Genomic DNA, 23,306 nt, shown 5'->3' on the forward strand with positions numbered 1-23,306 from the left:
TATTATTTTCTGCCCTAAAGTCAAAATAAGAACTTGAGAAAATGAGTACCTGATTATATTTTTTTTTCTATTAAAGGTAAAAAGAAGACCCATCTGTATGCTGTTTCCTAGAATCTGGCAGAAATGGCCTCATGCAAACTTTTATATAGCTGCTTTCAAGAAGTTGTCGTAAAGTTTGAAAACACATAAATATACATGTATATGTGTGCCCCAAACATCCAGACTCAATTAAAATGCAAAAATCATCATTAGGAACTATTTTTTCTTAATACAGTGTTTATTGCGGACTCTAGGATAAAATGGTCAAATTTGTATTAGTTTCTTCAGTCAGCAGGGTCTGAAACACAAACAGAGCATGGTACAAACCACACAATATGATATCCTATCAACTATCTTCAGTCTTAATCTACACTCTAGCTGTATTTCGAGAGTATTTTAGAATCCCATTTTATCTATATTTGTAGTCACTCATAGCTGTAGTGTTCACAAAGAGTGTTTGTAAAGCTATGAAAAGAGGCACACTCATAACAGTTTCACCCAAACATGCCATCTCTGAATTGAGTTGTTTCAGAAAATTGTTTTAGACAAAACTAGGAAAAGGCTAAGGGAGTTCATTTCCATTAACTAACAAGAGTTTTTAAACCATTAGAGTGCTGAGATACTGGTAAATGGAATGTCACCCTGACCAGAATGCACTTTTTTTAATACTTCATTTCTGGTGCCAAACCTTTCGCAAGGAAGGCCTCTTAAATTCAGTGGGGGTCAGAAGTTTAGTTTATTCAGCAAGAATAACACTATTAACAGCTACCGCTCTTTCATGTCAACACAGTTAACACCCACACATTCCTCTGTTTAATACAGGCCAGTCAAGAAAGATTGGAGTTGCTAAGGGCAGTCATCTCTGCAGGGATATTTTAAACCAGAATTTATACTGTGCTTTAAAAACAATCTAAAAGGATCAATCTACCTTATGAATCTGCTGTAGACATACACAGAGAGAAAGATGGATGGATGAAAGCATATAAAAGCAAGTAAATCTGACTCTCTCTATTGATTTTTGAGAGGACAGCGTAGAGCACTTTGGTGAGGTCTTATATATCACTGCAAAGGACGAAATGCCATTGTGCATACGGTCTGAAGCATGTCAGGATTTATCATGAAGTGCTGCATCGCTGTATTCTGCCATTATATCATTTTGTAAATAATCTTGTTTTCACTGTTGAGGGAGGTAGATCACTAAAAATTAAATAATTCTCAAAAGAAAGATTTTCACACAGCTATAAATGAAAACATCTGCTATTATTAAATGAAAAATTGCAGAAGTTTAGTGTACACATGCAGTATTTTTAGCAGGAGAAAGCTGGTATTTTAATAATGAGCTTTTGAAATCCAAAAATGGAAAAATCTGCATATCACAGCATAATCCTCTTCCTACTTACTTTGCTCTAAATCATAGCAAATCAACATTTAGTGTTCCCCAAAGCTCTCCAGCACTCTTACTCGGACAAATGTCTTCAAAAGATATTAAAGAAATCAATCTGGTTTTGATAGCACTTCTTCACCACATGGAACATTTTCTTCAAGGCTGAAAGCTTTCCTCTTAAAGCATATTTTAGATAACCAAAAAGCAAAAATAATCACATCAAATTGAATTTTTGCAGGGTCTCTGGGGCCTCTATTGTTATGTAATCATGACATTTCTTATCAGCTGAAATATTCAGGTAAGTTTTCATCTAAACTATTCATATATTCACTCCCACCACATAAATGCCTCCTCATGATGTACATTTAAACAGGATATTTGCACTATTCTATTAGCAATTTCTTCATATGTTTTTCTTAATATAGCAAGAGGAAACAATTCTATTATTAGCTGGGGTTACATGGTAGGTCATTTGGAAAATGCAGCTGCTTTAAATAATAAAAAGACCTGCCGTTTGTTTTTAAAATAAAAGCTCACTAGCTGAACTGTAAAGCTGTGACTGTCATAGCATATAATGGTGTCCCAACAGATTAGCAAGCCTTTAGCTAGGCAGATACAGCACATACCCCCTTGCCAACACGTCTCAAGAGACAAACCTAATGGAAAAAACAATTTACCTTCTTCAGTTTCATGCCACACAATTCCTTCCAAGTTCACGCTGGTCCCAGGCTCACAGGGTCCAAGGCATTCGGGTTCTGTTACTACTCCAACCTCGCAAGTATTTACACCCACTGAACGCGTCCGTACCAAAAGCTGCTCGACTGGTGCTGCAATATTGGATGAAGATGGGGAAAAGTAGGAAGGCAGAATCTGAGGTGTGATACTGCTGGAAATCGGAGGTGGAGGTGCAGGCACTGTAAACAGGGGATCAACCTGAAAACAACAGACAAACTTACTATAATGGTGCTGTGAGAGTTTAAAAAATAAAAATAAAAAATTATAAAATAAAATACATAAATTTTTTTTTAATAGAAAATCCAGTTTGCCAAGACTGCATTTCTTTATGTAGGGATTTGGTGTATCACAGGTAATTTCAGTCTTATGAGTTCAAATTTTTTGTCATTAGCCCTAATGCCACACATGAAAAATTAAGTACAAAAATATCTATCGTACATGCTAAACAAGGCAGCTTGCTAAGTTTCTACTAGACTATTCCTGTTGTCAAAGACTGTTAGTATGAAATAATAATAAATTTTTAAAGCAAGGATTAAGTTTACTTTTTTCTTGGCACTGACAAAGACTGATTTGTGGACAGAAATTAATTTTGTGAACTGGGAACTTCATTTTCTATTTACAGAAAAAAATTATAAAGACAGGTACAAAGGCACAAATGCTATTCTTTCATGTGTATCATAGAGAAATTAGTAGTTGGAACAATTCTAATATCCATTTGGCAGCAAATACAATCTCTTGTCCTCCAATCATTTGAAATAAATTAGGACAGGACAACCCACCTAATACCTTACAGATAACATTTAGATCTTTCTACTTAGAATAACAGAAAGGACTTTTTTAAGAATCAAGCCAAACCATCTAATTACTCAGGGTTTCCAAAATGCATATTTAGAAGAATGCATCTTGCCAGACAATCAGTCTGAGCACAAGACAATTCACAGAGACAATATCAACATATGAACTGAAGAAGTTATCTCTCCCATATGACTACTCAGGAGCAGATTCTCTGTATGAAGATTTGGCTGAGGGTTTTCAATATTTCACTCTGTCTCTAAGGCCCCTGGTTCCATAAAAGACAGCTAGATAAGGATATGAGTGTGCCCAGTCAACCAGCTAAACCCCTGGAACTCACATTTATTTGGCCCATTGGATCACAGATACCATGCAAAGAAAACAGTCTTCAACCTAATGATTTTTTTAAAAATAGATGCTTTTTAGCTGCATTGAAATAGAGGATCAAATGTCTTCATGATTATGCTGGTTTTAATTTTGGACCTCACAGGAAGACCCAACTGGAAAGACATAATGACTCATTGTACATCATCTAGGTTTTGCTCAAATGTATATTAACACAGATTAAAGTTAATTTTACTTCTTGTAAAGCAAAATGGGGATACAAAGAAAAGGACAGATGAAAAGGTATTACACATATATCATCAGCCCACTTCATCAGATGGACACTTTTCTTAAGGAGAACATAAAATAACAAATTAGGAAGAACTTTTTAAAAATTGTAACAATTGTTACCATTAGCCTTTAACAATTCTGGGGTTTTTACCATTATTCATAGAAGCAAACTAAGCACCAAGGCTTTTAATCATGTGTGCAAGCCTTATATATGCTACGTAATTTTCAATAACTTTGTAAAAATGTTTTCCATGATCTTTGTACAACCAGCCTAGATTCTGATCTCAATTACATTAGAATTAAGCAGGAGAGGAGAAGGACCTATAACCACAGTCTTCTCCAAAGTATTCCTCATTTAGAGGTGATTCTTTTTATTGAAAATGAAATCTTCAGATTAGAGGTAAGTAAAAAAAACCAAACAAACAAACCCAATAAACCAAACAAAAACCAGAACAAACAAACAAAACAACAAAACAAACAAACTTCAAAACCACAAACAAACAACCGCAAAAACGCACAACACCAAAACCAACGCAAAACATAAATACTGAAAGCATCCCTAAGGAGTAAAATTCTACTAATACTATCAAAATTCTACTGGTTAAAGCAGAGTTCCTGTGCATAGAACAATGCACTCAAGCAATGATATCTTCATTCTTCCCTCTATGCCAAGAGAGTTGCAAAGTTAAAGCACAGACAGAAAGCTTCGCAGAGCAGACTTGAATGCACACAGGAAAGTCAAATATCAACTGACCCCAGCAGCAGCTGTTACTTGCAGTTCCTAATAGCGCACATCACACAAAAACATAACTGTGGGTGCTGTGTGTGAGGAGACACTGATCCTGCGCTCTGCAGCTCCTGCTGCCAAGTGGAGGCACAGGTTTGGATGGCATGGAGCCCTGCTCTCTGGCACTGGCTGTGCAATGGTGCTCTGTCAGTGAATCCGGGTCAGCATGCACCCCCGCATCATTTAGGAGTTCTTAACATACCTTACTTCAAACCAGAAGAGAACCGGGCTCAGTAACTGGCAGGTAAATGGAGCCTAGCACTTAGGAAAAGCTAAACCACATCCCATTATAAACCCAAAAAATGCTGATGAATAGCCTGTTTGATAGTTTACATGGTGTTCTGTAAAGCTGTGCAAAACCTACTACCACACATGCAACATTATTCTTCCATAAAATAGAGTCATCACAAAACCAGAGGAAGAAAATTCCTAAGTGTTTTCTGTGGTCATACTAAACTAGCCAATGTTTTAAGTGAATGTAGGCTAAATTGACAGATGTGTTTTCCGTTTTTTTGACTATTATAAACAGTGAGGGGGAGCTAACGAAAGCATGGATCTGACAGTGTATCCTATTAAGTTCTTTGTTACAAATATTTGTGCTCGGTTCTGGTTTATTTAGACCTGCTAATAAATGTTCATGTTTTCTACTAGAAACATTAACTCAGGACAAGGCCAAACAGGGGCGCCTGCACTAAATGGGACTGTTTCTCTGTAAATTAAAACACTAAACCTTTGGCTGAGAAATAAGTGGACACTTACTGTCTCTGAGATACCGGTTCATTGCAAAAGTATGACCTTAGCCACAAGAAAAAAAACAATAAGCTTAAACATTGCTCCAGATTCCCATGTTTTAAAATTATCCCATCTTGTTTGATAATCATAACAGCATTGCAAAGTGGTGGTTCTTAGAGATCATTGTGGTGACACAATTGTTTTCATGAATTCTCCAAAGGGCACTGATGTAAGCTATTAGAGGCAAAGAGAGGCAGGAAGGCCGCCATCTCCAGTGGAAAAAAAGGCACATAAGACTAACATCTGGTGGTGGCAGTCTGTCAAACTGAGGAAAGTTAATGTCAAGAACAGATGCTCTGCAGTTTCTCACTGTTATTTTTTCGTTATTATTCCCAGGTGTTGGCGCATACTGAGCAGTAGCCTTGCTGTTTATCGCACGGGAGATTCCAATATGAGATTGAAAATCTGAATCTGAAGAAGGCTATTTACATAGATGCTCTCTTTAGACACACAATCAAAGGAGTACAAAAAGACAGAAATATTCAAGCAATATTTTCTTCACCTAATTCCAAGAGCTTTTGAGACCTGATTGGTGGCAAAGGCTACAAAGCTGCAGTGTTATTCATGGTAGTTTTCCACTGCCAAGTGTTTGATCGTATCAGGGAGCTATGATGCTTAGTAGCAGAAAGCTCACAGAAAATTAAGACTGCCGGCCAAGCAATGTAGTCACTGCTCCTTGGAGCAATCCTTTATCTGAATATTTACCAAAAAAAAAAAAAAAAAAAAAAAAGGAAAAGAAAAGAAAAGTCTGTTTTGGTGGCTGCATAACATCCATCAGTAGATCTGTAGGAGGAAGCACACATGGAAGAGAAAGGAAATATTGTATTGACAAGAAGTAGGCAAGACTTTCTAAAAAGCAAGGTTGCCATTCAGTTACTCAGGCACTTTACATGCTGGACTCAAGTTCTGTGTATCAAAACTCACCTTCTTGATTTAATGAAGGTGTGTCTTTGAAGATCTATCTCAATGATAACATAGTCTACCTCTCTAAGACCAGTGTGGGTTATACACTACTCATTGTCATCCACCAGCTGATTTTGAAATGTGCATGCCAAAAAAGCCATTTAATCCATCTACCAACAGAGCCAGGAGAAAGGCAGAGAAGCAGGTTTCAGGCTAAGTACAAGCTCTTCCCAGAAAGCACCACTCCTTAAATGGTGAAAAAAAGAAAAATCTACTGTAAGCATTCCCAGTGGGAATGTCTGCCCTAATAGAAAGAATATGAAAGGAAGATCTGAATCCTATTATAGGATCTAACTACAAAACCAAGCCTGGCCCTCTGCAAACCCGAATCCTCCTTCTAGAAGAAAGCAACATAAAGACAGATAGGACTAAGAAACTTACAGCCTTGAAAATTACATTGACAAGTTCTTTAGAGTTATGAATTAATACATCATAGAATCACTACGTCTGGAAAGGAAAACAGGAAATAAAGGAATTCAGCCTTATCTGGAAGTTTTGAATGCTACAAATTGCTTTCTTTAGATTTTAAGGTGAAAAGGAGACAAGCTTCTTTATACATAAAGTGTACTTGTCTCTTTCTTAATTTTTAAGGCAACAGTGATTCCGGAAGACCTCATTGTAATCTCATACACAGCTTCACAAATCAGAAGAAATTTTAATGAAATTAACCTAACCGCTTTGGAAGAGAACAAATATGGGAGAATGTGACATGAGAAAAATGTCTGTGTGCTCAGAAGTATGTCTGCACTTCCAGATAACTCTCCTCATGCTACAGACCTTGCCCCAGAGAATTTACATATTCAAAACCGAAAGCTATTCCTTCATATTCTACCATGTAACAGGAATCTCCATTTTGTCTGAATGATCTCATTTGCATCTCAGTTCAGTATTTCTTGCCTGTAAATCATATCAGAGGCCAACTCAGAAGCATTGTGACATCATGCTTAACAGAACTGATATTTTGTTTTCTTCAAATTTTCGGCATCAAATTGCGGGGATGAAAAAAGATCAGTGCCATAAAGGACAGCACAGAAAAAAAAAATAAATACTGTACAACATGGATGTAGAAAGGAATTTCTGCCATAGCTTTACATTCAAAGCTCAGGAAGGTGAGAGGTACTAAGAAAATTACTTGTTTTGGTGAACTTAGTTGAGAATCACAAGAGCTTAAATATAAAAGAATGACAAAGGTGATTCAGCTGCCTAAATTTCATCCAAATATCACACTTTGAAACCTTTGTTTGAGATTTTTTTCTTAGAAAATATTTGTGCTTTACAAATACTGTACCGCAAGCAAGAAACCTGATGCATAATTGTGTTGAACTGAGTAACACAAGTAGTATCTACTTGCAATTTCCAAGTATTTCCCACTCTTAAAATTAACTTCTCCATTTCAATCAGCTGAGTAGTTGTAGAGTGCAAAAAGACATTAGTAGAACGGTCGCTTTTTTTCCTAGTAAAAGAGCAAATCACTCACATCTGGAATAATTTCAATATTCTGAACAGTTGCTATTAAGCAAAAAACCAACCAAACAAAAAAAAAAACAAAAAAAGCCCCCAAAAACCCGAAAAAACCCAGAAAACCAAACCAAACCAAACAAAAAAAAACCCAACAAAAAGCGACTTAAAATTTGCTCTCCTATTAAGCTTTCAATACAGGGAACAAAGCAGAAAATTCCCCCTTTCCCAAAGATATTCTCTGTCACTTGCATCAGCTGCATTAACGAGCACAAACTCTGCAAACTCGTCTTTTGACAGTTGCGTGTTCTTTTTAAATGGTGACCTCCAGTCCTCCTCAGACTTGATGTGACTATGTGACATTATGGATTTGCAGCTCCTCCACAGACATGGTAGTGCTAGTATTTTATTTTTAGAATAGTATTAATGAAGACTATGATGAAAAGTCAAAGTTCTGAGCAGACTCTGGTCTAATGCAACGCAGCAATGCTGAACAACAGGCAAGGAAATTTCCATGTCCTCTCTTGGATCTCCTATTCTAGCTCAGATGAGTGGGATTTCCCAAGCCATTCACCCATTTTACTTGAGAGAGATTAGCATTTGACAGCTGCCAGTGATAGCCTTTTGCCAGGGCTGAGTCTGTGAAAAATTCTATGTCAACTCTAATGCTTGGCAGAGTTCTGGGAGGATGCCCAGATCACCACCTGCAAATTTCTCGTAGAGACATTTCTCCTCATTCAGCCTATGTAAATCACATTCGCTGAGATAATTGTCTCTAGAACACCTTACTGCATTGAATCTTGATTTCTCCTGGTCAGTCTGTACTTCCAAATTTTCTTCAGTCGGCCACTAACTTTGCATATGCTAAGCTTTAATACAAAAAAGAACAAGAACTAAAATCTATCCTGTGTAGAAAGGTACACTATGCCACAGTCAAGAAGGGAATTTATTCTGAATAGTAAAGGAAGAAATTGCTCTATTTTCTGGGGCTAGACAGAAACTGCGTGATGATGTCCAGTATCTGTCAGTGTCATGCAGCTGAATATGGTAAAAAACAAGGCAAAAAACAAGGCAAAAAACTTGATGGTGAAGGTTAGATACTGCTTTATGAAGTTATATGAGCTTTTAGAAGCTTTTCATTTTAACAATGGCAATCACTTCTTTTTATTCTGAAGTTTCTGCTACACTCAATCTTTCAGGGTTCAGAGCCTGAAAATAGATATGGTATTTGCTTAATAGGTCTCATAGCATTATAAATAAATATTATCCTCAGTTTTCCTTTGTTTATTTCTAATACATGAAAGACTTCAACCTGAGAAAGGAAGCATGGTTGCTCTATGGCAAATCAAGACCAGAAGAGCCCAAGGAAAATTTTCTCATTCTCAGTTGTATATAAGAAGATAATGTTTATCTTGATGGCATCATCATTTAACTGCTCCACTGCAAATTTTCATTCTTAATGTCCAAACAAATAATGACCTATGACTCCAAAGCAGAAGTTCTCCACTGATTATTTCATTTACTTGATGATGTGACCAGAGTCTGTTGGAAGAGCTGCAATTTCAGCCATTCCAGAAAACAGAAGACATTTAATAAAATGCTATGAGTTTTTCCAGGACTCCAGTACAATATATAATAAAGTGGCCACAAAACTCAGAGGAGAAATGGCTTATTTGCACTTTTTTGACTTTCTGCATGTCAATAGCCACTGTTGCCTTTTCCATTTACTGACCACTCACTTTACGAGTGTGAAGTTGTACACATTATGACAGAGGCTGTTCCTTCCTAAATTCAATAACTTTTTGTTAAGAAAAGTTGTCTAAATTAATAATTTATCTTCCAAAAGGTTATGAAGTACCTTCTGTAATCCTCTACGAAATAACTGAAGCTCCTTGGTGACCTATGTATACCAAAAGCTTTAATGGGCCTGCCTACGTTCTTATGGATGGCATTTTTAGAATGTTCCAAAAATTGACCATTTGACTTAATGGCACCATATTTATTGGTGTCCACAGATCCTAAAATTTTTAATTTAAAAAGCCCTTAGGCTTTTTTGACAAGACAAGTGAGTTTCTGACAAATATATTCTTCTATTATTGCTTCAGAGGTCTCCTTATGTTTTTTGATATGGAGTAGGAGCCATATCAGGAAGGATTTTTTCTGTACTCCTCAGACCTTAAATATTCATAGTATGAGTTACAAACACTACCAAGTGTAGGATATTGTATCCTAATTTTATTTAAAGAAGAAGAGAGTATTATTACATTCAAAATTTGCTTACCTCCTTACCTCAACTCTGAGGCCATTCAGTTTGGGCAGAGAAGAGAAACCAAGATTTAGTGTTCTCTTAGTTCTTTTTCATGAGAGCATCTACAATATCAGCACCTAAGTTATCTGATTAGAGGTCACCTAAAAGACAAATCTTGTCCTTTCAGTGGCTCAGAATTCAGGTCACCTTGAGATTTCTGTTTGCATGTCCCTATCTCAACAACATTTTTACCTGTTGGTTTTGCCTTAGTACCTCAAGATCCTCATTAGCTTGCTTTCTAGGAGGGCAAACACAGACAGAAGTTTGTATTTTAAGACTTTTAGTAAGGATTTTTCATTCTTGTCCTGCTGAAAAAGAAGGGAGGCATGCAAAGGACCCGATTTCATCCAGAAAATCCCAGACACCATTGTTGAAATCCCTTGTGTTTGCCTATGTCTTTTCTTATACTCTCATAGACTCTTTATAGTGTACCAGCATGATCAACACATACTACAAACAAAGCTCCCTTTCTGTTCAAATAAAGCAAAAGAAATTGACAGCCCAAGTATTCCGCTTTTCATGTGTTATTTTCTCCAGTTATTTGCACCTTCTAGGATGATCTGCCCTAACTGTGCATATCCTTTCTATTCTATCCCCTGCATAACAAGCTTAAAACAAAGACAAACAGAAAGAAACATTTTTGAATGCTTGGTAGAAATTCAAATATCTTTCTCATAAAAAGAAACCTAATCTAAGCTGTCACGAAGTCATGAAATGGCTCTGGCAGTTGTATCAAACTATATAGACATGTACAGACCCTTTGAAGAAATGAAACTGCACTTTATCAAGTGTGATTTATAAGCAACACTGATTTAGCTGGGAGATAACACTGCTGTCTAATCATTAGTAGTCAGACAACAGCCATGTGAACACATCAATTATGGGCCACTGCCAAAAGCCCTTGAGATCCCAGAGATTAACAGCCAATCCTCTGTTTTACAAGCTCACATCAAAAAGAATATTAATAAGAGGAGGGGCAATGTGAAAGCTTGTCAGAGTAATTCACGCACTAAAACAAGGCATTTTTCCCTTTGCTCTGCCTTGAACTGGTCCATGAAAAAAGCTGGCATTAGCTACAAAGCATGAAGCTGCCAATTTCTCAGAAAATGTTTTTCATTAACATATGTGAAGTTGTGAAAGGCTGGAAAAGCTCTATTTGGTGGACAAAGGCGACAAGTTCTGTGTGTTGCTTTCCTGAATGTATCAATCCTGCAACTATTTTTCAGATATTTGGAAATGAACATCCATACACAGAAGTGTTTGATGACTTTTCTCATCCTCAAAACCAGATCTATTTACCATTATATACATATTATCCAGACTTCAAGACATGCATTACTCTGTATTGCTAATGATATTGAAAAACTGAAGTAGAAATACTACCAACTCATTTTCAGGTTTATGTATGCCTTCAAATGTGTGGGGGGAAAAAAACCACAATCATGCTCTTCTTACTGACTTCTGTGGAGGGTGGTTGACTAGAGGTTTACTCTTCTTGCATATAAATGAATGGAAACAAGCCAAGAATGTAACTCCAAAGGGAACAGTTATTCCTCTGTACAAAAGTAAACTTACCTATAAAGATGGACTTCAAACAACTTGCTGCTGACATTTTAAATATAGCAGATTTAGCTGGATGGTTTAGTCCCTTCACTGCCCTCCCTCTCTGGACTCTACTCAAGGGTCTAAATATAGAGAGGTTTCACAGCATGGCTGCAAACAACCTGAATCTGATCCTGCCAATACCGTGTATTTAAGGGAAGAGAGAATTTATTTGTGGGGATTTTCCAGAGCTACCTTTATAAAAGCTATCTCAGTTACTGCCAGTAATTAACCTCTGAGCAAAGAGGGAGCAAGAAGCAGGAACCTTTTAGACTCTTCACTGTCCCAGAGCCAGTAGCTTTAGGCACAGCTCCAGAATATATTTTCTGTTCTGACATGAACCAGTTTTAAAAGTTCCCAGGTTGCTGTGGTCTTCCAGACAATAATTCCCTTCACATTTCTTACATGGAGTAGCCCACATCTCATATCCTACTTCAGGATGGCATACTCTTAGTCAAATTGACACAGCTAAGAGGGTCTTAACTACTGGAGGGAGGACATAAAGGCACCAAGTATGTCAAGCAACACATTGATATTGTGGAACTCCTCCTTTGGTAAACAGCTGAACTAAGGAAGTATCAGACCCAGACTGTTTGTTCGGGAAGCTGTGGCAATACTGGCTTCCACAGTTTTACTGCTCCAGGGACATCTGTAACTACAATTTTAACTAAAGGTAGAGTCTTGCATTTTATAGAATCTGACCTAAATTCCACCACTCATCTCATACTTTTGGTGGTATTCCTCTTGATGTGTCAGTTCATTGCACAAGGTCCATGAGAAAGCGTGGCAGTGACAGCTCAGTCTGAAACCAGCTTCTGCAGAGGTGGAACCACAGCCTCCATGTGAGCCTTACACCAAAGGGCACAGAACTCTCTCCCACAATCATTCTGTGAACACATGCAGATGCCAACTGCGCTAGAGAAATATAACATCCTAAACTCACTTGATTAAGCATCAGTGAGCTTAATGACATAGCTTAATACATTGTGTGCAAATCCTCTTGTTCACTCAGGTTTATACTTGTTTTCCCATAGCAAAAGAAATGTCTTAAACACAACTGGCCCTTTAAGGTCCTGATAGATCACCTGTAGCTTAATGGCTGACACAATTTTATCTGTATTTCTATGTGAATTATATTTTACCTTGTTCTAGATGTGGTTTTGGAGTAGATTGGTTTTAAAATATTATCACTGAAATATACCCCAAAAAGAACGCCATGGTATGAGCTTCACCCTAAAACCTCTCAAGATTTTAATTTCAGTGTGTTCCCTCTTTCTGTCATTATATAATGTGATCTTGCAATTCCATTGGTTAAAAGTTAACCTGAGGAATCACTCATCAGGCAGATCTCTTCCAAAGCAGTAAATTTATAAGTACAGCATTAAAACAAAAAAGTGATTCAACCATTGCATAACTGCTAATGACCAAAAAAAAAAAAATCTGATTCAAAGAAGGTAAATTTATTAAGAAGTCATGTTTCTGTTAAGCCGGAAAATTTGTTTTCCAGGCGTTCTCTAACATTGTCTTAAAATTTGAATTAACTTAAAATTTGAATAAACCACTACCAAATGTTGAAATTAATGCACCCAGTGACATGAGTTTAGTTTCACAGGAGTGGCCTGCCCATATCCAGCAAATTAAAAAGACAACGTTTATCTATTTCTAGACTCTTTCAAAAGGGGCCAAGACTTTCTAAATTTCCATCTAAAATACATAATTTTCAGAAAGAGCTTCATGAGCAGTCTTTGCACAAAAATATGGGAATTTTCACATTAAATCTCTTAAATCATCACTGAAAATGTTAAGAGCATAAACAACTAACATCTGGATCAATGGGATTCTACCAGAAAAATTCTACCAGACTTTAGGTGACCGCAATGACTCTTATATTGGCTCAAACTATGCTGCCTAAGTCACTACTAATAAATGCAGGACAAAAGAGTAAGTGAAAAAAAAACCCTTTTATAAAGTGGAGGGCAGTACTTAAATCAATTAAGTTATTTTTGTGGCAGTCCTGTACAAAGTGCTCTGCAGGTTCTACACTGCACCGCTCTCAAAGAAGTGTCAAAACAGTATAGACAGGAATGCTGTAACAGGGAGTGCATTGGAATGGAATAATTGGATGACAGCCCTAAAACTCCTGATGATGCACAGAAGCACAATCTTTATTCCAAGCAACACTGGTTACTTTTCAAATTTACTATTAGAAAGGTTTTCAGCACTAACTGTGTCAAGCTCTAAACACTTATTTGCTTTAAGATAGTGTTAATGAGTTGGCTAATCACACAATTTTATAGTTCTATAATGCACTGTGCTGTAAAAATTAAATCAGTGTTTATTACACCTCTGCTGCCTTTCTTTTCCTTCTCATGGTTGGACTGACTCTTGGTTGGATTAAATGGATTAAAGCAGGAATATAAAAAGTGAGCAGGTTGACAACACTTGTCAGTATGTGTGTAAACAGCATTTTAGTTCAAATCCTACCTGTGAACAAAGCAATTAAAATACTACTTTCAGATACTGAAATTGAGGACATTTGTTACTCAGTTTTGAGGGAGCTGCTTTGTTTTTTATTTGCTTCTGGAATTTCCCTCCTCTTGGACATTAAATCCAATCTGCTCAGTTTTCCTTTCCCTATCTCAAATACAAAAGTCAACATATTAACTGAGTTTGTATTTTTGCAAAATTACATGTTCTTGTGAATTCTTTGATGTCAACAGTGTTTCTGTGACAGACCTTGATGCTGAACTGTTAAAACCCACATTGAGAACAAAGCTTCCTTTATCACTGGAGAATCAATATGACTAATGGCCAACCAGAAAAGACTAGATCAAAGATACCTGAAGATTCATTGCTTGTTTGAGGAGAGAGAGAGAAGGCACACACATACAGACATTGGAAAAATCACAAACCCAAGATGCAGAGGTAGAATTAGTGGATCTTTGAGTACAAACAAAGAACTTCATACACAGTCTTATATTTCAACCTAACTTTTCTATAGAGGAAAAAATAGCAAAAAGAATTGGATAAACACAACCTTCTCTGATTTCAATAGGCATGATATAGAAAATACTCCTCTCTTACATAGCAAAGAAATACATATTTAAGCTACCCTAGACTGGATTAATTTGAGTATTTCCTGAAGACTGACCACTTGCTTTCAGTATTGTTTATAACTAGAAGAAAATGATAATTCATTTTTTTTTTTAATTAGCGTCACAGCACTTGAATTCCGAGGAGTATTTGTTTACTGCTCCATAGGACAAACAAAGTATCTGCTGTTCTGCCCCCAAAAAACTGAAAGTTATTTTATATTCCCACATCACAGTAAACAGTCTGATGATACAGGAATGGATACAATCATGTATTGCAAGGTTAATTTTCATGACAATGTCAGAACTTGCTTTGTGGTCTTAAAACCTTTGTGGTCTTCTGAGATCACAGACACATTTGTTTTGGTCTGTATGTAGGCACTAAAAGCCACTTTTGGAGGAAATATTCAGTATCAAAATATATTGACCATTCACAATAACTCTATGATCTCGTCATTTCCATTCCACTGACTACAAAATGAAGATAGCTTTTTTCCCCCTTCTTCCTTTCCTCAGTGTATTGCAAAGCTTACGGCCAGACAGTGTACTTTATTTAATTAGAACTTAAACCCCAGAACCGTTGCCAGATTTTCAAGATAGCTCACAAATCAAAACAAGGCACCAGATGTTCGAAAGTACCAAGCACATTGGGTACATGAGCTTTCCCTCGGATCCTCATAATGACAAAAGGAGGTGCTAGCCTGTTAAAAAAAATCTTGCCGAAGTTGTAGGTGTTAACCACATTAAAAACCTGCCCTTCATAAATGAAGTCATAATGTTTCCAAATGCAATTTGGTCCTTGGAAGACGAGTGAAACCACCACGCATTGAAATATTTTGACCAAATTCCACTTTTCATTCCAAAAAAAAAAAGAATTTCGTGCTTAATTTCCCTGTGTTTGAGAGCAATTTTAGGAGCAAGGAAGAGACTGTTTCTTGACTTTTTTTTCCCCTTAGTATCACACAGAAAATTTCAGGTGTTTTTTGTTTGGCTTGGTCTTTTGCACGTGTTTGTTCTAAACAAAATAAAGACAACTAAAACCGGAATAGGATAGGATGCCACTGGATAACTGATAAATTATGCTGTGTTTCCTTTTGCCTCACACAAGCCTTCAGCTTAGTCCAATACATCACACAAGCACAAGAGAGAAGGATGTATTGGATTTTTCTGCTACACTCACATTTGCATGAAAAGGAGCAGTCAAACGAAAATTAAGCACTTAAACAGCTTAAAAAAAGCACTGGTTCAGAATACTGTACTTCAATAAAACATTCATTGTTATTCAATGCTTGGCAAATGACATTGCCATCACATACTAGTAGAAGAACCGTGAAGAATAAATGCTGTCTGAAAAAGAGGCTTGTACTTATGCAGCGCTAATGACCATCTAAAAGAGCGATTCTGCATGGTTACATCCTCTTTGAGATTCACAGCTGCAGCTTCACAAGAGCAGTCATACATCATAATCTGCAGCCATTTTAGGCTACCCCTCTGCTTTGGAGAGCAATATGGGAACTAAGGAACTGCTAATCTGTAAAGTTACGATCAAAACCAACTTTATTCAGCGGTGATGCGTGAATGCGATGACCCACCTTCCCCTTAAGGGTGGGTCATCACACTGAAGAGGAGGTGGTATTTAAATTTTAATACTGATAACACCCTTGACTGTAAAAGCAGTGGCACACGTTTAGTTTCACTACAGAGAAAACATACTCATTATTAGATTTTGATTTCTAATTCAATATAAGAGTGGCACAGAGTAGCACACAAGCCGTTCTTTCAAAAGGTCAGATAACTGCATTTTAAGATTATAACACTCACATTTTAATTAATGTGAAGGATTTGCTTATTGAACAACATGCTGATCCTATAAACATCATTAATTAACTGAGATGCAGTGACTTTTCAGAAAGTTAACAGCTTGGGAACAAACAGTATGTCACCATACTTTGAAACTGATAATCAAAGGCTATATTATTATCCCCTAGATTAATCACAGATTTTGCAGGCAAACCAGAGACAGCCTGCCTTTCTCTATGCTCAAGATTCGCTGCCACACCCATCCCACGAGAATCTTTCCTGCAATTATGCACTCTACTTCAAGCTTAGTTTTATGGAAGTAACTGCGGCTCTCAGCACAATATATGGCGTCTAAAACAACTCTCTGGATCTTTAATTAGCTTAGACAAAGGAGAACCGTCTGGAAGCTACTGTCATTACTAGACTTGCTTGCCTCACGCATTAAATACCTTTGTCTCTACAGCTACTTAAAGCCTATTTCTCAGATCAGGTCAGTCAAGCTACCCCTCCACTGCCCTGTAAATGGCATCTGTCATCATCTTCGTAATTCCCACATATCTGTATGTACAAATTTGGATGAGGAAGCTCTGGAAGAAATGAGGCTGGTGCCAGTTTGAGTAGTTAAGAGTTCAACCAGAGGTTAACTGTAACCAGGAAAGAAAGATAATGTTTCGATTTCAGCCCTCAACATCTCTTCTGTTTCCTAGGCTTGTCTTGATGAAAGTAGCTTGAAATCCAAGTAACTACACACATTTCCATCTATATGGAAATGCTGGCATACTGAAGAAAAAAACTAACTTTTCAGCAATTAGTGCCATAGCCTTTTCTGCACTGTGAAAACACATCTAACAGGAAGGAACTTACAAATATTTGTTGATTTATAATCATTACTGAGAAGCTTCATTTTAGCATTAAACACAGCATCATCAATAGTACCTGGCCTAGGCCACAGAGAGAAATAAGGCAAAAGTCACTTTTGTGCTACAAGCTGGGCAACACAGTCAGTGGAGAGGCTGTCTTTCCTTTGCCAAAGGGAAGGGAAAGACAGTCTCACTTGCTTCCTATTCCTTTACAAAGAGGTGATTTTTAATTTCCTCATCACTGAATACCTTATGGAAAGCTACCCAACATGTACCAAATGCAGAGGAAAAGAATGTCTGCAGTTCCTTGTGCTGGTAACTCTGTACTTACCTATTTCCATAGGTTATCATAAATTAATTCGTTGGGTACACAAGACAATCGACAGACCAATGAAGGAGCAACAGACTGTAAAACATAAAGATGAGGCTGTTCCTACCTCGTGCCAGCTACAGCAAATGTTTTCCAGAGTCTGGGGGTATGAAAACAGTGGCCAGAAAACAAAAACCGAATAAAACCACAACAACAAAAACCAAAACAACAACAACAAAAAACGAACAACAACCAAACAAATCCCAAACTCCTCATTGAACCGGATGTTCAATCTCCCCCCGTCAAAATAAAAAGCTTCCCCTAAAGAACTTAAGTGTGAATTTTTATCTAAGTGCTTCATTTATATCAAGTGACAGTTTTAGCTCCAACCATTATGACCAAAAAATCTGTCCTTATCTTGTGATATTCTTCCTAGTTACATCCAGAGCACCTAGCCATCAGACATCCAGATAAGAATTTCAAATGTTGCTAAAGAGATGATGCTAAAGAAATGGAGACTTCCAAAGCAGGACAGCAAACAGAGTCGGAGATTTCAGCAATTAGGTTTCTACAAGCTTTGTCCCTGCAGGTTAATGAAAGCTTTTAAAAAAGGAAACCCTGACAAAGTGTTCCAGATACACAGCTTACCCTTGAGACTTCTGTACATTTCTGTGGTTTCACAACCCATTTTCCTATTAATTTGGAAATACTTTTCTTTTCTCAGTAACCAGCTGATAAGTTTACAGAAACAACACGGGAGACAGACAGAGTACAACATGGAACCAGAAACTTGCCTTCATGTACAACCTGTCAAATGAACAGGGGAGTCTTGAAAAAACTTTTCTCCTTACATGCCACCCCTTCTACTAACACTGAATGTAGAATAAGATGGGAAAAATATTAAAAGGCACTACAATGTGCAAGGAACAAAAGTATCTCACAAATTCAAGAAACAGTCCAAATAATCATTCATCTTGTGGGAAAGAGGAAAAAGAATTACACATAAAGTAGTGATGCCTTTCATGAAGAAAGCATGCAATGTAATGCTTATTTTTTAGTAAATTTCTCTGTTTATCCAGGAGATTCCAAACCTCAGTCTAAATGCCCAAATAAACTCAATAGATTTAGGTTGCAGTCACATATTCTTGAACAGCTGAGGTAAAACAAAACTAGTAGTGAGGGTATCAAAGCTAGGTACTCATCACCAGCTCCACCACACTTATTCTGTAGATCACTGCCTTTCCCTTCACATTGTCTGTGTACCCTCCCCTTTCACCCCAGTCTACGTGGACATTAGAAAAAGCACACTATTGTGGACCACCTGAACCTTTCCTTGAAGCAGGCTAGGGATTGTCCCACCTTGTAGAAATACTCCTCAGTGATATGTATGGGTAGTATTCTGGAAAATGCTCTTAGAACCCCACATGGGATTACAGCTCAAGTTTCATTTTCAGAAACCTAACAAAACTGTTCCACTGATACCTGCAGGCTGAGGCATGCTCTGAGCATCAGCTTCCAGTTTTGTCCTAGCACTGCTACATTTCTACCCATGACACAGATACAGCTTCACTGCTTAGCCAGATGCAAAGACTAAGGTACAGCCAAGACCAGTGCAGACACTCTTACATGAGCACTGTGCAAAACCTTTTGCGGGAGAACTGAGCAAAACCACAACTTTTTGTGTCCAGAAGTGAAGAAAACAAGATTTACCATAACCCACTTCCACAGACTGAAGAATTTCTGTAATGTAAGAGGAGTTAGTCTTGGATATACTGTCCCTCTAAGTGCAGCCTAACTTAGACCAAACCAAAGGAAATATGTTTTCCTATTCTAAAGACATATAACGATGCTTTGTTCTCACTCCAAACCAACAAATGCAGTAATTCAACTCCAAAGTGGGATACAAGCTTGACTTTAAATAAAGCCACAATTTAAAAGGAGATTAATTTGACCTCTAAGTGATATTTCCTCTCTGCTGATAGCCTGGTCTGTTAGCAAAAGCTTTACAAATTTAGTAACAACTAAAAGAAATTAGCCTAATTACTTGACAAACCTGTTATACTGACTTGAAGCTTCCACATCAACTGACCTTCTCTAAGTCAAAACACTGAAAATACTGAAAATAGAGGAATGAACAACAAAAGTGTCTCACTCATCATCTGAGGAGCTGGTCTTTAGTCACAAAAGCAAACACAGTGACTTATTATGCAACAATGGCAAGCCAAACAGGACAGAGAAAACTGCTCTGACCTCTACACTTAAAACTTAGCAAAGGCTTGTTCCCTACAAAATAGGGAAATCTGATAGTCCAAATTACACCACTCACTGCCTATTCAATTTTAAAAGTAATTTTGTATTAGCATGGCTCTTCCGGAAAGAATTAAAAGTTGATAAACATAATTATAAGGAAGATGAGCTCTTATGACACCATAAATATTATCCAGAGCTATTGTTATCCTAATGAGCTAAAGTGTCAGCAATTCCTTTTTACCAGCCCCTTGGCTTCCAGTACAAGAACAACAATAACAGAAAAATTCAAACAAATTTCTATCAGATTTCTCCAAATCCTAAGATTAAATTATTTCTTTGTCTAATTGTTCATTTAGAATGCAAATTTCCTTTTGAATTTACTGAGACTCACATTCAGGGCAACATTGCCTAATCATTTCCTTTACCCTGCCTAGGATACAAACAAGTTTATTAAGTCTATCAAGCAGTTGGCAAGGTACTGCTGATAAAGAAAAATATGGTCCTACTTCACTACATTGATCAAAAATTAAAGACTTACCCTGGAGTGAATTTGTCTATTGGTAGTTAAGCCTTACACACACACACACACAAAAAAAAAAAAGAGTAATTTTGTTTTGAAAATTTATGAAACTTCACTTGCTATCTCAATGTTATAATTTTTAACTTGAAGTCTGAAGACCAACTGTATCTATTAGAAGCAATAATAACAAGGAAATTACATATGTGTAAGTAGATGCAAAAATTATTATCATTTTGTCTTAAATTTTCGTACAGAAAATTTCTAATTACAAACTGGTTTTATAGTTCTGCCAGTCACATTATACAGGTTTTAAAGTACAGTGTGAACAAAATCACAGTACCGTGCACATAATGTAAAGTTCTTTAATAGTCACTAAGAACACTGCTTTCAATCACTTCAAATATGTCAATGCTCATTCCACCAAACGGATATCAGATAACAGCCTGGTTTAATGTTCCCACAGACACAGTCATTTCAGAGCCTAGGGAGTACCCAAAGGGGTGTAAACATACACAAATATGCTTATAATTAATATATTGCATATAAAAGACACAATTCTTACATAACCTCCACAGAAGCATTCTTCTTGCAGAAATGTCAATGCTCATGTTGCTGCTCATTTTAAAGCAATCGGCTTCTATGCCTAAAAAAGGGATGGGTGGAGTGGCCTGTTAGTAGGGAATGCAGCTCGGAGCACTTTTCCGAGCACTATCTCTCCTTCTTGTGATCAGGAAATGCAACAGAAATTGAATCTGAAACAAGAAACGCTATTAAGTATACTTTCCGGGAGATTGCTACTTAGTAAACTCTAGTTTGAGGGAGATATATGCTTAATAGAACAACTACTGGCAACACACTCTGAATTTGTTCATACGTAGGCAGAGTACAACATTTTATACCACATCAGTGAATTTCAATCAAGCAACATGTAAAGAAACAAGGCACAGCATTGCCAAGCACTTAAAAGGTCACGCCTGAAGTTCATTACCTTTTTCCTTGTCCCCTTACAAAAATTAAACAGTATAATTGCACACTAAAATCTCTCCCATTTTTATACTGGATTCCAAATAAGAACTGAAAAGATTATGTGTTTCATACATCTTTTGATTTTTATCTTTACTCAAACTTGCCACTAGCAAGGAAAAAAAAGGAAAGGAAAAATGTCCAAAGGAAAAAAAAAAAGTCCATTTTTTTTTAAGTCAAACTAAAAATGTATTTTATTACTAGAGATGACCAGACACAAGTCACCAAACTCAGCTATATACACTCTTTGTCCCATGCAAATTACTTCAGCCACTGAAGGCAAAAAATGGAATAGTTGTTTTACATAGGCCAAATATGTTCTTCAGATGGTTTGTAATCTGATCAAATGAAAGCCTATTTCCACACAAATAATCATGACCTTGTATTCTCAGAAGGCTTTGCCGACCAAGATACCTACAGCAGGGATATTCTGTAAATTAAAATGTTTTATTTTCCATGACCTATGGACCTGTTTCCTTATTTTAACTCTGTAAATTTATTTTCACAGCAGTGATGAAGAGAAGAAGTCATAGAAAATTCAACTCAGAAGGTAAGAATTTTGAAAGGCTATAAATTACTGAAAAAGTGAGTTTTAACTGAAGAAGCTTAAACAACATTTACTGCAGAGGTTACTCCATTTCTGCTATAATGCTTTCTTGGCTTTGATCTTTAAACCAATGACTCATGAAAATGATATCTTCAAATTTACAGGCCACCAGTAAGCGGGTCTTTAAAAAAATGTTGTACAACAATAAAGCAGGAACCACAACCACTTCTTAACCATTTGAACTGTCAACTAATTAATTATGATACTGAAACAAAGGCCTATTTCAAAAACTTGCTCTTAAAAAAGAGAGAGGAGAAAAAGCAAGACAGAAAAAAAGGGGGGGTAGGCAGTTCTAGTGAGCAAACCAAACGGCATACTGGGGAAAGAGGTTCAAGAAAATGTATTATGTTTGCTCAAATTAACAGAAGCATTTCTCCCCCACACCATTCAAAAGGAAAACAAAATAGGGCAGCTCTCTTGCCACAGACTGGTGCCCCTTAGCTGGAAGCAGCTCCAGTTGTCAGGTTCCTGTCAGCACGTAAGTGCACCAACACTTCCCTTCTCCCACTCTTTTGTTCCTACTAAATACGTGTGGTTTGTTCAGCAGTCTTTGCCGTTAAACAATTCATTTTTTTACTTGCCTCCTCTGCTTCAGGAGGAGGCAAAAATAGCAAGACTTAGGCACAAAATATAAAGCTCATTTCCTGTACCTTAGTGCCTCATTCTTTCACCTCCTTGTCCATAGGATTTAGCTAGCAAATAGGTCTTAATCTGTAAACAAATGATTTGCTCTACAATTAAGCCATTCACTTCTTTTTTTTTTTTTCCTTCTCTTTCTTTGACTGCTTGGCTGCTGTCCAATGTGGAGGCTTATAGGTTCTTCTATTATTTAGTGCTGGTTAAAAGGCAATAAGCTCATTCAGAGTTTATAAAACTATAAGCTATCAACAAAAGCATTTAATGCTTCTCTGAAGCACTGTGATTTTTTTTTCCTGAAAAATTAATAATGTGTGGTTGCATGTTTATATGTGTGTACACATACGTGAGGATGATGTGTGGAGGTGTTTTTTTATGTACTGGCCTGGTAATTCCCTTGGCATGTCTTTAAAAAGTCAGTTATTGTAAGCTACAAATACGTATATTTCACTCGAATTTTAATTGACTGTGTACTTTTTTATCAACAACTTACAATCACAGGAACTGTGATTCACCATGGCTACAAAGCTGAACCTCAACTTTGATGTTCTATGAGAAAAAAAATGCCATTGCGGCATTTCACAATGTTTGAAAATATAGTTTCTTTATAGAATGATGTTGTGAATCACAGGCGTCTACTAGAGTAAGTGAAACCTTCAGAGAAGTAAGTAACATGTTAGCTTTTTCATGTTTGCAGTTAAAAGTCACTGATGACTCAAGAGAAAATAACATC

General features: G+C 36.9%; 1 protein-coding gene across 2 annotated transcripts in view; it reads right to left on the reverse strand.

The window, feature by feature from the left end:
- Positions 1-23,306, reverse strand: part of ZNF608 (zinc finger protein 608) — a gene marked incomplete at both ends in the record, with an annotated part of 82,421 nt that overhangs the window by 42,766 nt on the left and 16,349 nt on the right. For both annotated transcript variants that reach the window (XM_084225111.1, XM_084225110.1), the window contains one exon: positions 2,101-2,356. In XM_084225111.1, coding sequence (XP_084081237.1) covers positions 2,101-2,356 — 256 coding nt within the window. The remainder of the gene's footprint in view (positions 1-2,100; positions 2,357-23,306) is intronic.

The sequence above is a fragment of the Fringilla coelebs genome, assembly GCF_963513975.1.
Source record: "Fringilla coelebs genome assembly, chromosome: Z".
In the NCBI taxonomy this organism is placed as follows: domain Eukaryota; kingdom Metazoa; phylum Chordata; class Aves; order Passeriformes; family Fringillidae; genus Fringilla; species Fringilla coelebs.